General features: G+C 34.5%; 1 protein-coding gene across 5 annotated transcripts in view; it reads left to right on the top strand.

Annotated features, from left to right (window-relative positions):
• The window catches only part of ATP13A3 (ATPase 13A3), an 81,068-nt gene that overhangs the window by 10,144 nt on the left and 52,394 nt on the right, over positions 1-18,530 (top strand). For all 5 annotated transcript variants that reach the window (XM_063089213.1, XM_063089221.1, XM_063089230.1 and 2 more), the window contains 4 exons: positions 15,203-15,301; positions 16,637-16,810; positions 17,493-17,675; positions 17,911-17,981. In XM_063089213.1, coding sequence (XP_062945283.1) covers positions 15,251-15,301; positions 16,637-16,810; positions 17,493-17,675; positions 17,911-17,981 — 479 coding nt within the window. In that variant the 5' untranslated portion in view covers positions 15,203-15,250. The remainder of the gene's footprint in view (positions 1-15,202; positions 15,302-16,636; positions 16,811-17,492; positions 17,676-17,910; positions 17,982-18,530) is intronic.

The raw sequence follows: 18,530 nt of genomic DNA, 5'->3' as shown, positions 1-18,530 counted from the left end.
CACTACACATGTAGTTTTTGGAAGAATTATAAAACGAACCTGTTGAATTTTAGCTGTTTGCAAACATGTATAGTAAACAGTCGAATCTGTGGACCTGGAGCTCATGAGAGATCAGTGCTGAAAATATTAATTGGTAGTTACCACTGTGGATAGCTCCAATAGTGCCACCCTTGGCCCCTGATGAGATTGTTACGAAGACAAGAGCCTGGGGAATAAAAATTAAGAAGTGGGCAGAGGAAGCAGAGGCTTGGTAACCTGGCTACCTGCCCCACGACCCAGGCTAGTGTAATGTGAATTGCAGTTCAGCAGAATTGTGGGAGGTAGAAAGGGCATTTATGGGCCATCCTGGGATCCTAGTCACTATTTCCTTATGGAAAATGTATGGTGAATACATTTGGAGCAACAACTAGTTTTCAAATGAATTTTTGGAAAATAGCCCATTGAAAGATGGTGCTGCTACATGTCATTCCTTAATTTGCTGGTAAGGCTTTTTGATGTAAAGTGACCCCATGCTTAACTTTCTAGAGAAACGAAAAAATGTTAATCTTGGTTAAGTGAAGATTATTTTTTTCCTGTTTTTAAAAGACTATATTGATTGAAAACTGGCAAGTAAATAGATAATGCCTGTAAAAGTCCTTTGTAAACTAAGTATCCCTGTACAGATGTCAGCTACTACTATTTTGGTTGCTATAATACCCGAATATGTTGATTTCCCCCCCGCCCCAATCCTGGATAGTGGATTAGAGGATGACCATTTATGGGAAATTAGAAAGTTAACATTTCTGTGATGGTTATACCATGAGTAAGGCCATTATCCTCTTCAAGGGCAATTAATATTACTATATATTTGAAATATTTGTTGAATGTAAATGTTAAGGACTTTGTATTGCCTTTCTATGCTGACTCAACATGACTAGGTTTCAAATTAGGACAAGGAGTAAAGTGGGAAAAAAAAAAATTCATGTAAGTTAAAAAAAAGTTGACTCGGGCCGGCCCGTGGCTCACTCGGGAGAGTGTGGTGCTGATAACACCAAGGCCACGGGTTCAGATCCCATATAGGGATGGCCGGTTGCTCACTGGGTGAGCGTGGTGCTGACAACACCAAGTCAAGGGTTAAGATCCCCTTACCGGTCATCTTTTAAAAACAAAACAAAACAAAAAAAAACGTTGACTCAAGTGCCTGTCAGTTACAATTGTAAATTTACAGGATTGTACTTTTTGTACAGAATAATTTTCTAGTGATTTTGTGCTTCATTGTGGTTGGATCTTCAAATTGTGATGTCTAGAACAGTGAAATAGGAACTATGCTGTGGTATATAGATCGTGAGTAAATCTGATTTTGCTTTCTTGCAAATAATGCAATAATCCTGAAGTGAACCATATTCAGTTGATGGAAAAAATCATTTTTAGGTTTGCTAATAAGAAAAATGAATGTTTTTGGGATTTATATGTATTTCCTGAACATACTGAAGACTTAGAAGTATAATCCTTTGGAAAGTTTGCTTCTGTTCCTTTTTTTTTTTTTTCCTATTCTACTCTTCCTTATTCCTATGCTCCCTGTAACCCCCCTTTTCTCATCCTAGCCCTTCTCTACTGCTCTATTTTGGTACCTTTCTGAGAACACTGTTACTTTTTGTTTCAGTATGCAATTACAGTATGATATTTTTAATCAGCAATTTAAACTCAACATAGTATTACCAACAATGCACATTACTTAACTGAGATGACAATAGTATGAATACTAAGATCAACTTTGAGCATGTGTGCACGGTAATTGCTGCATCATGGCAGTCACCTGCTGATAGCAACAGTAAGGTTTCATCTAAGCTGCATCCTGATTTTAGCTGTGGTAAAATGTGAAATATGAGTCTGAGAATTAGTGAATGTTCACCTTTCAAAGACCATCTTTAAATTTTTTAATGAAATGTCAAATTCTTTGGGACTTTGATTAATAACATTGCAGTTTAAAAGAAATAGCCACTGATTTGCACTAAAATGGAAGTAACAGTTATTTACATATTATATTACTCAACAAACTCAACAATAACTGTTACCTTACCTCTGAACTTAAAATTACAATTTTTAGTTTGGGGGAATTAGGCTCACTTATTTGGTTTGTTTACACAAGCTGTTTTTGGAACTCTTGGTTTGTCAATTCCTGTTGTATTAAATGCCCAACCACACAATTTTTTTTGATTGATTTAAAATACTCTTGTTTGTTCTAGGTGTTTTTGCTTCTAAGTACCCACTCTTGCTCCCAAGGAAAAAAGCATAAAACTTTTATGTTGTTTTTCATAAGTCTAACCATGTGGAGGAATTTGAAGAAACCATTAATGGTAACCTCTGCCCTACAATAATACATAACACCTTCTGAGGGAGTGTTAACAGTTACTTACACCTTTCTTTTTGCTCCTTTTAAAATACATATCTATAGAGTTTTTGATTGTTACAAAATAGTGTATTAGACATATTCCTTTTTTTTCTGTCTTTATGTATTATGTAGATCTGTCTTGTTCTCTACACGTAGATTTAACTCATTCTCCTTAATTCCATAAGTTATTCATCCATTCTTCTTTTGATAGACATTCAGGTAGGTTCTAGGTTGATTTTTCTTTTCCTGTTTTAAACAGTGCTGCAGTATACTAGTTTTCTACATACATACTTATATATAGGTAACATGTCATGGACTTTTAAAATTGGGATTGTTGGATCAAAGTGTGTGTAGATTTTAAATTTAAATACAATATACCGTCAATTGGTTTTCCAAAAAGGTAGTGCAAAAACCAAAACAACCCCCCAAAAAACACACATACACACAGAACAGAAAAGTAGTACATATTCACTCTTAATAGCAATGTGCAAGGGTGTTCCTTGTCTGTATTTTTTTTTTTTTTTTTAACCAGTTAGTGGGCAAGTAATGTATTAGTACATAATTGTATACTTTAAATATACCTTCTTGTTCTCTAATAGGTTCATGTGCTCTTAAGTTGTTACTGTGCTCGCTTCCCTTTCTCCACAACATTATAAGATCCCTAAATTCTAGTTTCAGATAATTGTGAGTTTGGGAGTAATCTGTGTAAAGGGAGTAATAATGCATCTGCCTTCCCCCTCCCCATTTTCATTTGTTTTGTGTTTATTACATGTGTTATTTTTCTGTTGAGACACATGAATACAGGGGCTCTTTTAAAAAGGCAACCCCTCCCTTTCATATCAGGATCCCCAGTTGTACTAAAAAATCTTTTAAAAGTTTTCTCATCTTTACTCACCTTGGTGACTTTGGATAACTGCAGCTTTTCTATTTATTAAGGCTTGTTAAAACTGTCATCTTTTTTTCCTGCCAGTGTTGGAATGTCACCTAGTGGTAAAAGAGTGCAGCAGCAGGTCACATACAAAGGCAATGATTGTGTAGGTCAAAACTTTCATGGTTGAAATCTGTCATAGGAATTATCCCGTCTGCCTCATTTTAATGGCACAGAAGTTGAGGCCAAGACAGGTGAAGGAACTTGCACTGTAGTTCATGTTGAATTCATTGTCATTTAAGGACAAGTTAAAGCTAACTCTTGAGTTCTGTGTTCTTTTTGTTTGTTTTTTTTGGGCGGGGGGGACTTGTACTTGGATAGCCTGCTGTGTTTAATATAGTAATTAACCTGGCATATATGCTCACTTAATACTTACAGATGAATTAGTTTGATAAAATAATTTAGAATTTGCTACTACTTAAGCTGTATTAAGGGCTCATACTTTTCCTCAGCTTGGCCAAAATGTAGAGGAGAAATAAATAAATCTAACCAACTGTTTCTTAACAGAAATGTACTTGTTAAAGGATGCTTTTGAATGACTACTTTCTCTTGACTGGGGTAAAATAACATAAGAGAGAGATCTAGGCAAAGAGATAGTCTGATAGAGCATCGTGAAGTGTTTTGAAGATTCCTACATTGTAGAATTAGAAGTTTATGCATACACTCAACCAACAGTTCAATCCTCCTTCTGGTAAAAGCATTTAAAAAGCACTAAAGTCTCTCCCTCACTTTCACCCCAACCCAGAGGTAGCAATTGTCACAAATTATTGATATATTTGGCTTTTGATTATCTTAGGGTGGGTGCTAGTTTTCTTTATAGGTCATTTTGGTTCAACCAGTTTTGAATATTCAGTCTGTAGGATGGGCCTTATCATTATTGCCTATTATCTGCTGCAGCATTTTTCATAATAGATGGTAAGATTTTGAAATCTGTCTAGCAATTACAACACTTTCATAACTTTTAGCCTTGCATGTGGAGCTTTGAAAAGTCATAAGAAAAATTTAAGGGGAAGTATGAAAGTTTAAAGACCAAAGTAGCTTGAATAATTGAAATAGAAAATCTCTCATTTACATAAGTGGACATTTTAAAAACAGACTGTTTTATTATGAGGTATGAGTTTTTATACATTTTCTGTTTTATGAAGAGAAAGTAAAATGTAGAGATCATTTGTCAGTGCAAAGGTAACTTTTTCTCTTTTTTACGAAGTACTATACATTTAGACAAAAGCCACCATTTTGTCTGATGATGACAGTCTTACAATATGGGGTGTCTCTCAGTAAAAGGGTTGATTTCTTCTTTTAAATAGTGCATATGATAAAAGTGATAAAGATGTATGCAAGAATGGTATAGTGCAGGCTAAACCCATTCTTCATATTGATCCTAACAGATTATTATGTTATCTTTCCTAATTATAACTTATTTTATTACAGCTATCATATTGTTTTATAACATACAAAAGAAAAAGTACACTTATACAAAGACTACACTTTACAAATGTAAATACAGTCTTGGTTTGGTGTATATTGGATACAATGGTCTTCCTTAAGCCTAAACACAGAAACAAAAGCATGCATTATAAGAGAAAGTCCAAGATGGGAAGTGATAAAATGGGTATTGAGTAGAGCTTTGTTAAAATTTAGCTGGTATCCTTGTAAAATTTCCATGTATTCATTAAATTATATTATGTCATTCTTATTGTTAGGAGCTGACTTAAAGTTAAGTTTTGCCCTCATAAAGAGTTGTCGCAATTTGGTTATTGTAGTTGGAAGATCCAGACTTTTTTCATTCTTTTTACATAAATATTTGTCTGAATATTAAAATTGAAGTTGTTTAGTGTGGAGAGTTACGATTTTACATGTATTACGGCATATTTTATTTCAGCTGCAAAAGGTAGAACTGCTTTTGGATTACAGAAGGTTATCTTAGTTGCTGTGGATGCTATAAATTTGAAGATAAAATAATAATCAGAATGCTAGCTGTGCTGTTTATACTTCAGAATCTTTAAATCCTTTGCTTGTAAGGTCCTTAAAGATGGGTTTATCAATCTTTATTTAACATTTGTAGGTATATTTAATTCAGGGGGAAAAAAAAACCAAACTAGAACTGCAAACCAAAGTAGGAGGATTCATTTTCTCATTCAACAATACAAGATGTCCCAAACGTCTTAGTGCAGTTTTAATTTTTAAAACTCCAGAAGTATATATGAGTATGTTGAAAACATAAAAAACACCATTGGAAAACTCAGTTACCTAAGTTTTTTAATACTTATTTAGTTTTGTGAATTTTGAATAATACATTTTTAATGTTAGTTTTTTATTTCAACCTTGCTGAAGATGGCAACATTGAAATAAAAAATTAAATTAAAAATTTATTATTCATACTTGGTTTGCTTGAAGCTTTGCTTGAGTTACAGATCATCCTCTAAGTAACCTTGTGAAATTACCTACTTTGGAATTCTAGGCATGTATGTAGAATATCCTTAACCCCCAACACTCTGCACACTTATTGTTATAATATTATTGTTATAGCTCATGAAAAACTCAGGTTTGAAGCAAAGATGTCTTCGAGGTTTGGGGGTTTCTATGCCTGTTGAAGCCAACTTGTTTTAGGAAATAAGATCTGACCAACTTTTAGCCTAAAAGTTAGCCTGGATTATGCTTTAAATGGTTCTTAGTAATTACATAATGTGAAAAAATTCAGTAAATTTTCAATAATTGGCATATTAAATTTAGTGAGATTTATTCCTGTTAGCTTCACTTTGTCCTGTACTGGTTTTTTTACTCATATGGAAAATTAAGTTCATTATAAATTCAAGGAAGGGTTTGGTTAAGCACAATAGCCTGTAAGCTTCTTGCTATTTAGATAACATCAAAACTCAGGCAAGCACTGTGGAATTAGGACTTCAGTGAGCTACCCTGATATGGTTTATTCAAATAATAGGAGCTCTACCAGTAACAGTCAAATGGTAGAAGGGTATATCTTCTGAAAACCTATTTAAAATTGGTGAATTAAGAAATTCTACATTTTAATGTTTTAATCATTTTGAAAGCAGTTCAAACAGAACCCGAACAGAAATACTTGAATGGATTTTTGTGCTTAGTTTTATTTTTATCTATAAAAGCCAGCTTTTGAAAGCCTTGCTAATACCAGCAATTGGAGGAATGGTGATATAGTGCTATTGGTAAGATAAATTTCTTTAATTTGTTTTCTATGATGAATTGAAAGCAATTGACTTGATTAAAAAGCACATGTACTCCAGCAAACTACCAAAGTTATACCTTCTTTAAGTTAAATGGATTTTAGAAGTTCTCTCTTAATGCTTCAGATGTCTGATTAGATTATATGGTAGAATAGTATTTAATAGGTATTTTCATCTTGATAAGCAGTGCATTTTAAAATATGTTTATACAATTTTTTATCCATGGAGTCATTGAAATAATATAAGGGCTTTCTATTTTGTGTTTTAAAAATTTAATACACATTTTCAGTATACATGTGTTTTATTTATTTATTTATTTTATTTTTTAATTTTTTTGTCTTTTACATGTGTTTTAAATGTAGCAGCTGTTGCAGTTGTCTCATTGAAGTTTACTAAAAGTTTGTGAAATGTGAATTCTTGGTAATTTCCTATGAGATATATAATGTGTTTAAAGTGAATAATAATTGATGGTTTTTACATCAATTTTTTATTTAAATTTTAACATTTTAACTTTTGATAAGACTTAAGAACTTTGCCTTAAAATAACTAAATATTAAAGAAATAACACTGGTAAGAAGAGTAATTATATACTCTGGTCAAGAATTGTATTTTGAAAAGTATGAAAATAAATTGTTATAGGCAGTGAACTATCTGTAATAGCTCATTTAAAAATAAATTGTAGTATCCTTTCTTGCCTTGATTAAGTTTTAACTGTACAAGATGAGATGAGAATATAGTTAAGCTGGACTAAGGTGAATTTGTTCAAGAGATATTTGGGGAAAAGACTTTAAATAGTTGTAAGTACATGGGCTTAATGTAAACATTGAATTTTAATGGCGGTTCCTTTTCTAAAATTATAAAATGCATGCTTATTTATCTAGTAATATATTCTACATTGAAAAATAAGGATTTACGGAAGTGGGAAGTACATCTATATTTCTAGACAGTGAATAAAAGACTGCAGTGAAGAAGAAAGAGTAAGATTCAAAATCCTACAGTAAAAGTGGGGTGAATTAAATAAAGGTTTATCAGTAATGCTTTGTACATTGTAGGTTAAGACAGTGGATTTGGGACTCTTAGAGGCAGAGTTCTTAAGTTTTACGGCCCTTTGTGCCAGGAATGAATGTCTTCTGAAAATTTTCTTCTATCCAAAAGCTTCAGATGGGTAGTTTTTATTTATTTATTTTTTGAAAACCTATCTGTTATGGACAGTTTCTACATACAAGGGTACTTCAAAAAGTTCATGGAAAGATTTGTATTATCTTTTAATTCTGTTTTTTTGTAAGCTTTTTGAGGTACAAAAAGCTCTGGTGTTAAAAAGTAGAAAGATTACAGCACTAATGGACTCTTATATAACCTTATATAACCATTCACCCAGCTTTTAACTCAGGTTAAACAGTTATGCATGTTTAGCAGTTTAGCGTGGCCATCCCCTGACAGGTAAAGTTGGGTTTTTTAATTTAAAATTTTTTTATGTAGAAGTAACTTCAAACCTACAGAAAATTGGGGTATTGGTATAAAGATGTTTATTAAGTTCCTTGATTATCTTCCTCATACCTGCAGAATCTGTAGTGACATCTTCCCTCTTATTCCCGATGTTGGTAATTTGCATCTCTCCTGTTCTGTTCACCCTTTTTGATGAGTCGTATAGAAATTATCAATTTTATTGATCTCAAAAAACCAGCTTTTGGCTTTGTTGTTTTTTCTCTACTGTTTTTCTGGTATTTTATTTCATTGATTTCTACTCTGAATTTTATTTCCATTTAGTAGTTATTCTGTTTCCCTTTAATGTTTCTTTTTTATTTTCTTATTGGAAGCTGAAGTCATGACCTTTTTCTTCTCTTCAGATATTGGAAATTAGTGCTGTAAATTTTCTTCTAAGTACTGTTTTAATGGCATCTCTTAGAGATTTTTTTAAAAAAACATGTTTAAATTTCTCTAATTTGCTCCCCCTCCCTCTTTCTTTCTTATAATTGATTTATTTACATCAGGATCCAGACAAGTTCTGCTTGTTACATTGGTTGCTATGTCAGCTGTCTCTTAAGATTCTTTTAATCTATAGGTTCCCCCTTCATCTAATTTTTTTCCCCTTTTACCCCATAACGTTTCCCAAGGTCTGGGTTTGCTGGCTCCATCCCAGTAGTGTCATTTAACATGTTCCACCGTCCCCTGCATTTCCTTGTGATTCGTGGTGGATCCTGAGGCTTGGTCTCACTCAGGTTAGATTTGGCTTCAAAGGTATATATGTTCTTACTGCAGGAGGCCCATTATGTCTGATCGTCTCTCTGTGATGTTAACAGACATTGATGATCATTTGCTAGATGCATTATTTCAGTAGGGGTTTGCCAAATACCCTATTCTAATTATTTATTCCATCTTTATTTACTAGCTGGGATACTTCAATAGATAGAAATGTTCCCTCTTCAGCTATTTATGGTTACGCTCAGGAACAATTAATATAGGAAAGACAGGATAAATGCTTGATTCTTCCATTTTACTTACTAGTTTTAGAAAAATGAATTGTTTCCCTATCATCTTCCAAAGAGACTGAGGGTTTGTTTGCTTTCTTTTGATTGTCATTATGGGTTTTTGTGGTGGTAAGATTTAGTTTCTTTCTCTTTCTCATTTGCATTTTTGTTCTACCAGTGGATTTTTGTTCTTTCTTGTGTATTCTTGGTAGTGATTATTTTTTCAGATTCCAGATATAGGACTCTCTTGATTATTTCATGCAGGGCTGGTTGTGTGATGGTGAACTCCCGCAGTTTTGTCTGTCTGGGAAATATACTATTTCACCCTCATTTCTGAAGGATAGCCTTGCTGGGTATAGTATTTTTGGCTGGTAGTTTTTCTCTTTTAGTATTTTGAATGTGTCATTCCATTTTCTTCTGGCTTGTAGAGTTTCTGTTGAGAAATCTGCTGTGAGTCTGATAGTGTCTCCCTTATAGGTGACTTGATACTTTTCTCTTGCTTCTTTTAAGATTCTCTCTTTGTCTTTGAGCTTTGCCAATTTGACTATAATGTGTCTGGGAGAGAATCTTTTTGGATTGAATCTGTTTAGGGATATTTGGGCTTCCTGGATCAGAAGGTCTGTGTCTCTCCCTATACCTGGGAAGTTTTCTGTTGTTATTTTACTGAATAGGTTTTCCATGCCTTTTCCTTTCTTCTCCCCTTCTGGAACACCCATGGTTCGAATGATTGTGTGCTTAAGGTTGTCTCTAGCTCTCTTAGGTTTTTGTCATTTTTTAAAATTCTTTTTTCCTTTTTTTTTTATTTCATCTGCCTGGGTTATTTAAAAAAAACTATCTTCAAGATCAGAAGTCCTATTTGTTCTAGCTTTCTGCTTAAGCTCTCCATTGTTTTTATTTCACTGAGTGGATATTTCAGTTCCATGAGTTCTGCTACATTCCTTTTTTAAGGTGTCAATCTCTTTGTAAATTTTCTCCTTCATATCCTGGATTTTTTTTCTCATTTCATTATGTTGTCGAACTGAATCTTCTCATATCTCAGTGAGTCTCCTTAAGATTGTTTTTTTTTTTTTTTTTTTTTTTTTTTTTTAAGATGACTGGTAAGGGGATCTCAACCCTTGGCTTGGTGTTGTCAGCACCATGCTCAGCCAGTGAGCAAACCGGCCATCCCTATATAGGATCCGAACCCGTGGCCTTGGTGTTATCAGCACCGCACTCTACCGAGTGAGCCACAGGCCAGCCTAAGATTGTTGCTTGGAATTCCTTTTCAGTCATTTCAAGGGTTTCTTGCTCTTTTGGGTGTGGTCTTTGAGCATTACTGTATTCTTTTGGTGGTATCATATTTTCTTGGGTTTTGATATCTCTAGAGTCTCTATGTTGATGTCTGGTCATCTGGTAGAGCAGTTGCTTCTTTTATTACTCTGGAGTGGGCTTTGAGGAGAGAGATGTCCTCTTCTTTTTCTGGTTTCCACTGCTGACTTTCTTTGTGTCAGTGCAGTCAAGTGTCTGGTGGGATGCCTGCATGGTGGCTGTGACTACTGCTGTGATATTGAGCTTCTTTTGTGGCAGCTGTGGCTGTGGTTGTAGCTGTGGTGGGACAGCCACATGGAGGAAGTGTTTTTGATGTGCTCCTTGCCTGCTTCTGAGTGGGGAGGTGCTGCCTTGGCTCCTGCTTAGGACTCTGGGCATGCTCCTTGCCTGCTTCTGCGCAGAGGGGGCTGCCCTTGGCTCCTGTCTAGGACCCTGGGAATGCTCCTTGCCTGCTTCAGGGCAGGGGTTGCTGCCCTAGCTCCCAGGACCTGTGGCATTCTCCTCACTTGCTTCCAGATGGAGGGTGCTGTCCTTGGCTCCTGCCTTGGACCACAGATGTGTTTCTTGCCTGCTTTTGGGCGGAGGGGGCTGTCTGCATCTCCTGCCTCAGATTCCAGGCATGCTCCTTGCCTGCTGCCAGGCAGAAGGGCTTCCCTTGATTCTAGAGATTTTCTACTTTCTCATATTGATTTCTGGTTGAATTGCATTGTGTTCAAAACATACATTGTATGACTTGAATATTTTTATGTCCCAGAATGTGGTCTTTTTTGGTAAGTGTTCTGTGTACATGTTAAAAGAATGTGTATTCTGCTGTAGTTGGGTGGAGTGATTTACAAATGTAGTTGGGCAGGTCCACCCAATTGATAGGGTTCTTCAGATCATCAGTGTCCTAACAGTTTTTGTAATCCACTTGTCTGTCTGTTATTGAGAAAGGAGTATTGAAATGAAATCTCCAAAATTCTGAATTTCTTTCTACCTCCTTTCAGTTTTATTTGTTTCGATTCATATATTTTGAAGGTCTAAGTGCATGCATGTTTAGGTTTGTTATTTTATTTCATGAATTGACTCCTTTGTCATTGTGAAATAACTTTACAGTCATTCCAACTTTATTTTGAAGTGTTTGCATGATATATCTTACTTTTACTTTTAACCTACGTGTGTCTTATATTTAAAATGTATTTCTTGTAGGCAGCATATTGTTGTTATCCTTTTTAAAAACGCAATTATAATCTCTGCTTTTTAATTGCTTTGTTTAGACCATTTTTATTTAATGTGATTATTGATATTATTAGGTTTAAATCAACCATCTTGCTATTCTTTGTCTCATGTCTTTTCTCTTCTTTTTTTTCTTTGTTTATTAGATCAGTTGAGTATTTTTTTTTTTCCCTGACCGGTAAGGGGATTGCAACCTTTGGCATGGTGCCATTTGCACCATGCCCAGCCAGTGAGCACACTGGTCATCCCTATATAGGATCTGAACCTACGGCCTTGGTGCTACCAGTGCTGCACTCTCTCAAGTGAGCCACGGGGCCAGCCCAGTTGAGTATTTTTAATGGTTGTGTTGATTGCCATTGTTAGCTTCTTTAGCTATGAGTCTTTGATTTTAGTGGTTGCTGTAGAGTTTATAGTATACATCTTTAACTTATTAGTTTTTCTTAATGTGGTATTAAACCACTTGATGTATAAGAACCTAAGAACCTTACAACAGTATGTTTCTGTTTTTCCCTGTGTTTTGTGACATTGCTGGCATGTATATTTACCCATATAGTTACCATTTCTGGTGCTCTTCATTCTTTTGTGGAGATTCATATTTCCATCTGTTATTTTTTTTCCCCTACCTGAAGGATTTCTCTTGATTTTTTTTTTTTTTTTTTAAATAGTGTAGGTCTGCTGATGATGAATTTTTTTCAGCTTTTGTGTCTGCAAAGTCTTTATTTCACCTTCATTTTTGGAAGATATTTCCTCTGGGTATAGAATTCTTTCAATAGTTTATTTCTCTTAGTACTTCAGAGATGTTGCCCACTGTCTTTTCACCTGCATTGTTTTTGATAAGAACTCTAATGTCATTCTTATCTTATCCTCTTTTATTATTAACATGTCTTTTCTCTGGCTGCTTTTGAGATTTTATTCGTCAACTTTTCTTGAGCAGTTTGATGACATACCTTGGTGTAGCTTCTTAATGTTTCTTTGCTTAGTGTTAGTTGAACTTCTTTGATCTGTGGGCTTATAATTTTCATCTAATGTGAAAAATTTTGATCATTATATCATTACATAATTTTGGGTCCCCCTCCACCCTAACATGTTTTTGTTTGTTTGTTTGTGGCTGTTACAGAAATAGAGCCCTGGACCTTGATGTTGTCAGCACCATGCTCTAACCAGCTGAGTTAACGATCCAGCCCCTTTTCAGGTCTTATTTTTAAGCTTTGCTAGGCAGGACCAGAGCAGTTTCTGTTTTGGGCTAATTGTATCCCAATGCTGAAGCAAAAACCTGTGAATACTCTCCCTGATTCCTTGTGACTAATGGGATTTTCCACTACGGTTTGTGGGAACAGGCACTATTCCCAGCCCTGTGTTAGCCCTGGTGGTCTTTACCCTTAGTCATTTTGGGTGATTCTTTACTTGGCCTTTGTTAGTTTTCTCACATGTAAGTGCTGATCAGTATTCAGCTGAACATTCAAGGAGACCATTTTGCAGATCTTTGGTGACCTTTCTCTATACAGATCTCTCCTCCAGGTTTCTGACTTGCAAACCTAGTGGCTTTGGTGCTGTGCAGATTCTGAGCATAGTCTCCTCAATTTAGGGAAACTGCTGTGCTCTCTCTGGGTTCCCTGTCTTCCCTTTTTTGTGGCTCCAAACTTTTCAGTTAGTAAACTGGGACAATTGTAGAGCTTACCTGGCTTTGCTTCCCGTCTCTCAGTTATCAGTTTCCTTCATTGTCCAATGTCTAATTCTTGGAAAACAGTTACATATTTTGTTTTGTTGTTGTTTTCAGCAGGAGGGCAAATCTGGTTGTTGTTTGGAAGCCGAAGACTCTCTGTATGAATTTGACATAGTTCCTCCCCCCAAGAAACACATTGTAGGTGGTGTGAGGGGAAATGGGGATCAGAATTGGTTATTAAAATGACCCCAGTGAATCTTGATTGATGATCCTGAGATTCATTCCAGATCCTAAGGAAAAATCACAGACTAAAGGTTAAGAACCCCAGACTAGTATTCTTTAGTGGGAACAGTGTCAGGGGCAGAGGGCCTTTGCCTTACCCTTTGAAAAAGGTAGGTATGTGTAAGTTTGGATTATACCTTATGTATTCAGGCAGTGACAGCTGATCTTTTTGAAGGGAAGAGGTGGGGCTTGCTTATTCTCTCAGTAGTCTACAGCAGCAGCATAGCCCTTGAGAATAACTGCCACCTCAAGTCATATTGATTTCATAGATCATTATTACCATGGTGGGATGACTCTAGTAGTATGCTTTAGGGCTATAACACTGCCTAGACTGAGAAGAAATTGTTAACAAATTGCCCTAAGGGTTTTGCATGATAATGTGGCTTGTTTTAGAGATGTTGGACCAGATACTTCTAAGGCTTCTCCTTTTTCACAATGGCACTGAGTCCAATATTTTTATTATTATTTTGTTGAAGATATAACATCAAGAGGTTTCAGCTGCCATGTATGGGATTAGTTTAAAATCTGCATTTGGTTTTTACTTTGCTATAAATTTGTATCATGTAAAAAATGAATAGTTATTGCTATCTTAACACAAATTCTTTATCAGGTCGTTCAGTTATTTTTGAGTGCTTACCATGTGTCAAGCCTGCTGTGCTCTGGATGATGAGTGGAGATATGGAATATGAAATGAGGGAGGTAATATTCCCCCTGTGTTCTGCAGAGATCAGCTTAGTCTAAGGCAGTGGCTCTCAAACTTTTTGGGTTCACACTCTTTTACACTCTTGAAAAATTACTGTGGACACTAAAGAGCTGTTTATGAGGGTTATATCTATTGACACCATATTATGAGTTAAAACTGATTTTAAATATTAACTTATTAAAACATACCAATGAACTTACTACATGTCAAATAACATTTTTCTGAAAATGTTTTCTAAAAACAAAAAATTAGCAAGAAAAGTGGCATTGTTTTACAGTTTTTAAATCTCTTTAATGTGTAGCTGAATGTCTAATATTTGAAATACAGGTAAAAAGGAAAACTGCATCAGTGGGCTCAATGAATTTTCTCCCTAGACAAGCTTATGGGTATCAGAAACAATCAGAAGATTGCTGCATGGACTTGGAATCAGAACAGAGGAGTCAGTTGAATACTCTCTAGCAGGAATACACTTGCCGTAGTGATTGACCCTAGGTGAAGGATTACCATTCATGTAATAGGTGCTCAGTGAATATTTGTTGGATGATTAACAATCTTTGAGAGGTTTTTGGGTTGGTTTCATTGCTGGTGCTTTACCTTTTTACTGTACTTTAAGGAATAAATTGATTTGTGTGAAGTCCTTTTAGCTCAAGATGGTTAAACCAGGCTGCTTCCCTGTATTGGGGGAATGAGAAAGGAAGATTCTATAGTAGTTTCTTCCAGAATTTAAATTGTTCTTTATCGAGGCTGTTGCTAATATAAATTAATGATACATGCCAAATTTTGTGGTAGTAAGTAATGCAGGTTTGAGAACTGGCATACCATTGAAAATGTCAATAGAAGCAGCTAGCACTTTAGTGACTACTAAAGTATCAATTAAGCTTTGACATAAGTATCACAAGAAATCTTTCCATTAGCAAGTGTTCATTATTGCTTCGGAAGAATTCAAATTTAAGCAAAATATTTTAAAAGAACACATTGATGGTATAATGACAATTTATAGAATGAAATTATGTAATCTAATAAGATAAAATAATTCACTAACATTTTTCCTTTTCTTCCTGCAGTTACCTTCAACTGTTCTGAAGCAGACGACCTTTCAAACCACTGTAGATATGGACAGAGAAGAAAGGAAGACTATCAACCAGGGTCAAGAAGATGAAATGGTAAATAGCTTTCATAATTTACTTGTGAAGTATGAAGAATTTATCTCTGTAATTTATTATTTTAGGGAGTAGAAAAGTACAATTATACAACAACAGCAGCTAAATCAAGGGGGTTCTTTCCTGGCTCTGGTTTTGAGTTGGGATTATGTAATATCTCTATTTGTTCGTTTTGCTGTAATTCCTTTTTTACTTGTGGACTGTTAAAACTTAGAGGAAAGAACTGTGTTTTTGCATTTGGTGATTTAAGTTGTTACCTTAGCTAATCCTTAAATATAATCCCAAATAAGAATTTCTAACTTTGATTTATAAAAAAGTTTAAGGATCAACTTAATAAAAAAAAAAAAAATTCTCAGATAAAATAGAATATGCCCTGTTAAATGTGAATTTCAGATAATCAGCGAATAAATTCTTAGTATAAATAGGTATGTTACAAACATTGCATAGGAAAAACACAAAAAAATTATTAGTTATCTATTTGAAATTATAAATTTAACTAGGCTCCCTGCATTTTTATTTGCTAAATCTGGCAACCCTTGTTGGGGGTGAGGGTAGGGGCTGAAATGTTGGAAGTAATTTGGGTTAGGTGGACAAATTGATCACTCGTAGTGGTATTGGGACAATTAGGAAATCACGTGGAAAAAATAAAATTAAAATCTATCCCATCTAAATACAGTGTGACATTCTGGATTATATCCTGGGACAGTAATAAGGCATTACGGGAAAAACTGATTAACGGTAACGCAGCAGTGGTAATCTTTTGATTTTGACAAATGTACTGAGATGTTAACATTAGGGGAAACTGGGCAAAGGGTGTGTAGGAACTCTGTAATATTTTTGCAACTTTTCTATAAATCTAAAATTATTCCAGAATAAAGTTTATTTTTTTAAAAACCATACCTTATAACAAGATAAATTTTGGAAGAATTAAAAATGTACATGAAAATGAAATTATAAAAATTCTTGGAAAGTATACAGTGAATATACCATGAGCGTATTTCAAAAAGTTTGTGGAAAAATGGAATTAAAAGATAATACGAATTTTTTGTGAACCTCTTAAAGTACCCTTGTATGTTAGTAGGAAGGAATTTACTAAGCATAATATCAAATATAAAACCCTAAAGTATAAATATCAATGATTATAGCTACTTAAAAGTATAACCTTGACAATAAACTTGTTAAAAACAAAATTTAAAGGTAAATTTTAAATGGATTGGGAAAATATTTACAGTTTATGTGACAAGACAATAGTACCCATCTGGAAAACAAACAACCTGGGAATTTATTTATTGGCTATATCATTTGATAATTAATCTTGTGATCACTGTGTCCATGCAGGAGATTTATGGTTATAATCTGAGTCGCTGGAAACTTGCCATAGTTTCTGTAGGAGTGATTTGCACTGGTGGGTTTCTTCTTCTCCTTCTCTATTGGATACCTGAGTGGCGGGTGAAAGCGACCTGTATTAGAGCTGCAGTTAAAGACTGTGAAGTGGTGCTGCTGAGGACTACTGTAAGTTCATAAATTTATTGATTGTTTGAGGTGTAAAATACTTTGTGTATACTTTGTTTAAAATAATAATGAAGGGAACATTGCTGCTAGGATGTAATGAAGAATGCTAAATCTAGCATTTCTAAAGTATCTGTCTTTGAAGTGAATGTTACTACAGTGATTAGAGTTTAAAGGAATCTTAAAGATGATCACATCTACCCTCTTCTTTTTATAGCTTTTGATGCTCTGAGAGATTAGATGCTTGTTTGTCTTTTAAGGTACTGACTCTAGGATTATAGCACAGATCTCTCATTCACTAGGCCAGTAGCCTATCTACTATGTGATGCTGGTGCAGCTCAAGCTTTTTTTTTTTTTTCTTTTAAATCCCAATTGGAAGAATTTTGTAAAAGGTTTTAACATCTAGTGTCGCATATACATGGGTAAATTAAGAAATTATGATCTTTTATGGACTATTGATGTGTGTGTCATTGAAGTATGTCATAAAAATGGTGAGCAATGGAAAGCACTTCATGTTTAAATTTATACATCTTCATGAACTGGTTTAACATTTAGTGAGTAAGAAGTGATGCTTTCTCAATGAGGGATGAATAAATAATATAATGGAAAGAATGGAAAATAAAATACATGCTGTTATATACGTAATTGACTCTTCATCTTTCTTTCTCCCTTTTGCTCTTCTAAGGATGAATTCAGAACGTGGTTTTGTGCAAAAATTCGCTTGCTTTCTCTGGAAACTCAGCCACTTTCCAGTCCAAAATGTGTAGCTAATAAGGTTTCAAATGGCCATGCAGTTCATTTAACTGAGAATCCAGCTGAAGAGAATAGGCATGGGATGAGTAAATATTCACAGATTCAGTCACAACAGGTATTGTGATCTTAGTGTCAAAAGTTTCTTTTAAAAACCAGAACTGTTATATTTTATGCTATGCATATAGCCTATAGTTTTGTGTTTGCAGTTATTATTGCTTGAGATAAATTTATGTGGATATAAGTCATATATCCCTAAATATAGCACAGTTTTGGTGTTAATAAAAGAAACATTACATGTTACAATAAGTGATGATTTGCTTTTTGATGTGGCATTTGTGTATATTCTACAGATTCGCTATTTCACCCACCATAGTGTGCAATATTTCTGGGATGATACCATTCACAATTTCGATTTCTTAAAGTAAGTATCTTTCTTTTGTTTGGATTATATTATTAATATCTCTATGTTCTAGTTAGGAAAGAATCCATTCTAGTGTTACATAAAATTGAAGAGGTTTTTAATGCATAACAATTATTCACTTATTTATTAACAACTTCCTGGTGTGATTTAAAGACTAACCATTTAAAAATAAATGTCACCTACTACTTATACCTTGGCAAAATTTACACAAAAGTTAGAATCAGTATGAAACCAAAATTTCTCTGAGTTCTTTCATTTTCACCTCAAAGTGAATTTTGACTACACCTCATAGCCTATATTTTAACTAAGAGTATCTGGACTAATTCCTCCTAATTTGATGACAGTTCCACCCAGTTGTACTTGAGGAATGTAGTAATAGACAAACAGAAACTTTATTTTACTGTGTGGATGAAGAATGGGACATTGTCAAATGTGTCAAGCTGTTGGGTGGGACAAATTGGAGTAATCCCTTAAAATTTACTTTTTGTAAAACACTCATTGCTTAGAGTGCCAAAGGAATCCTTAATTCTACCAGTACAAAGAAGAATC

Source organism: Cynocephalus volans, chromosome 1 (genome assembly GCF_027409185.1).
Source record: "Cynocephalus volans isolate mCynVol1 chromosome 1, mCynVol1.pri, whole genome shotgun sequence".
Taxonomy (NCBI): domain Eukaryota; kingdom Metazoa; phylum Chordata; class Mammalia; order Dermoptera; family Cynocephalidae; genus Cynocephalus; species Cynocephalus volans.
The sequence above is the reverse complement of the archived record's forward strand: the minus strand, read 5'-3'. Positions and strand labels throughout refer to the sequence as shown.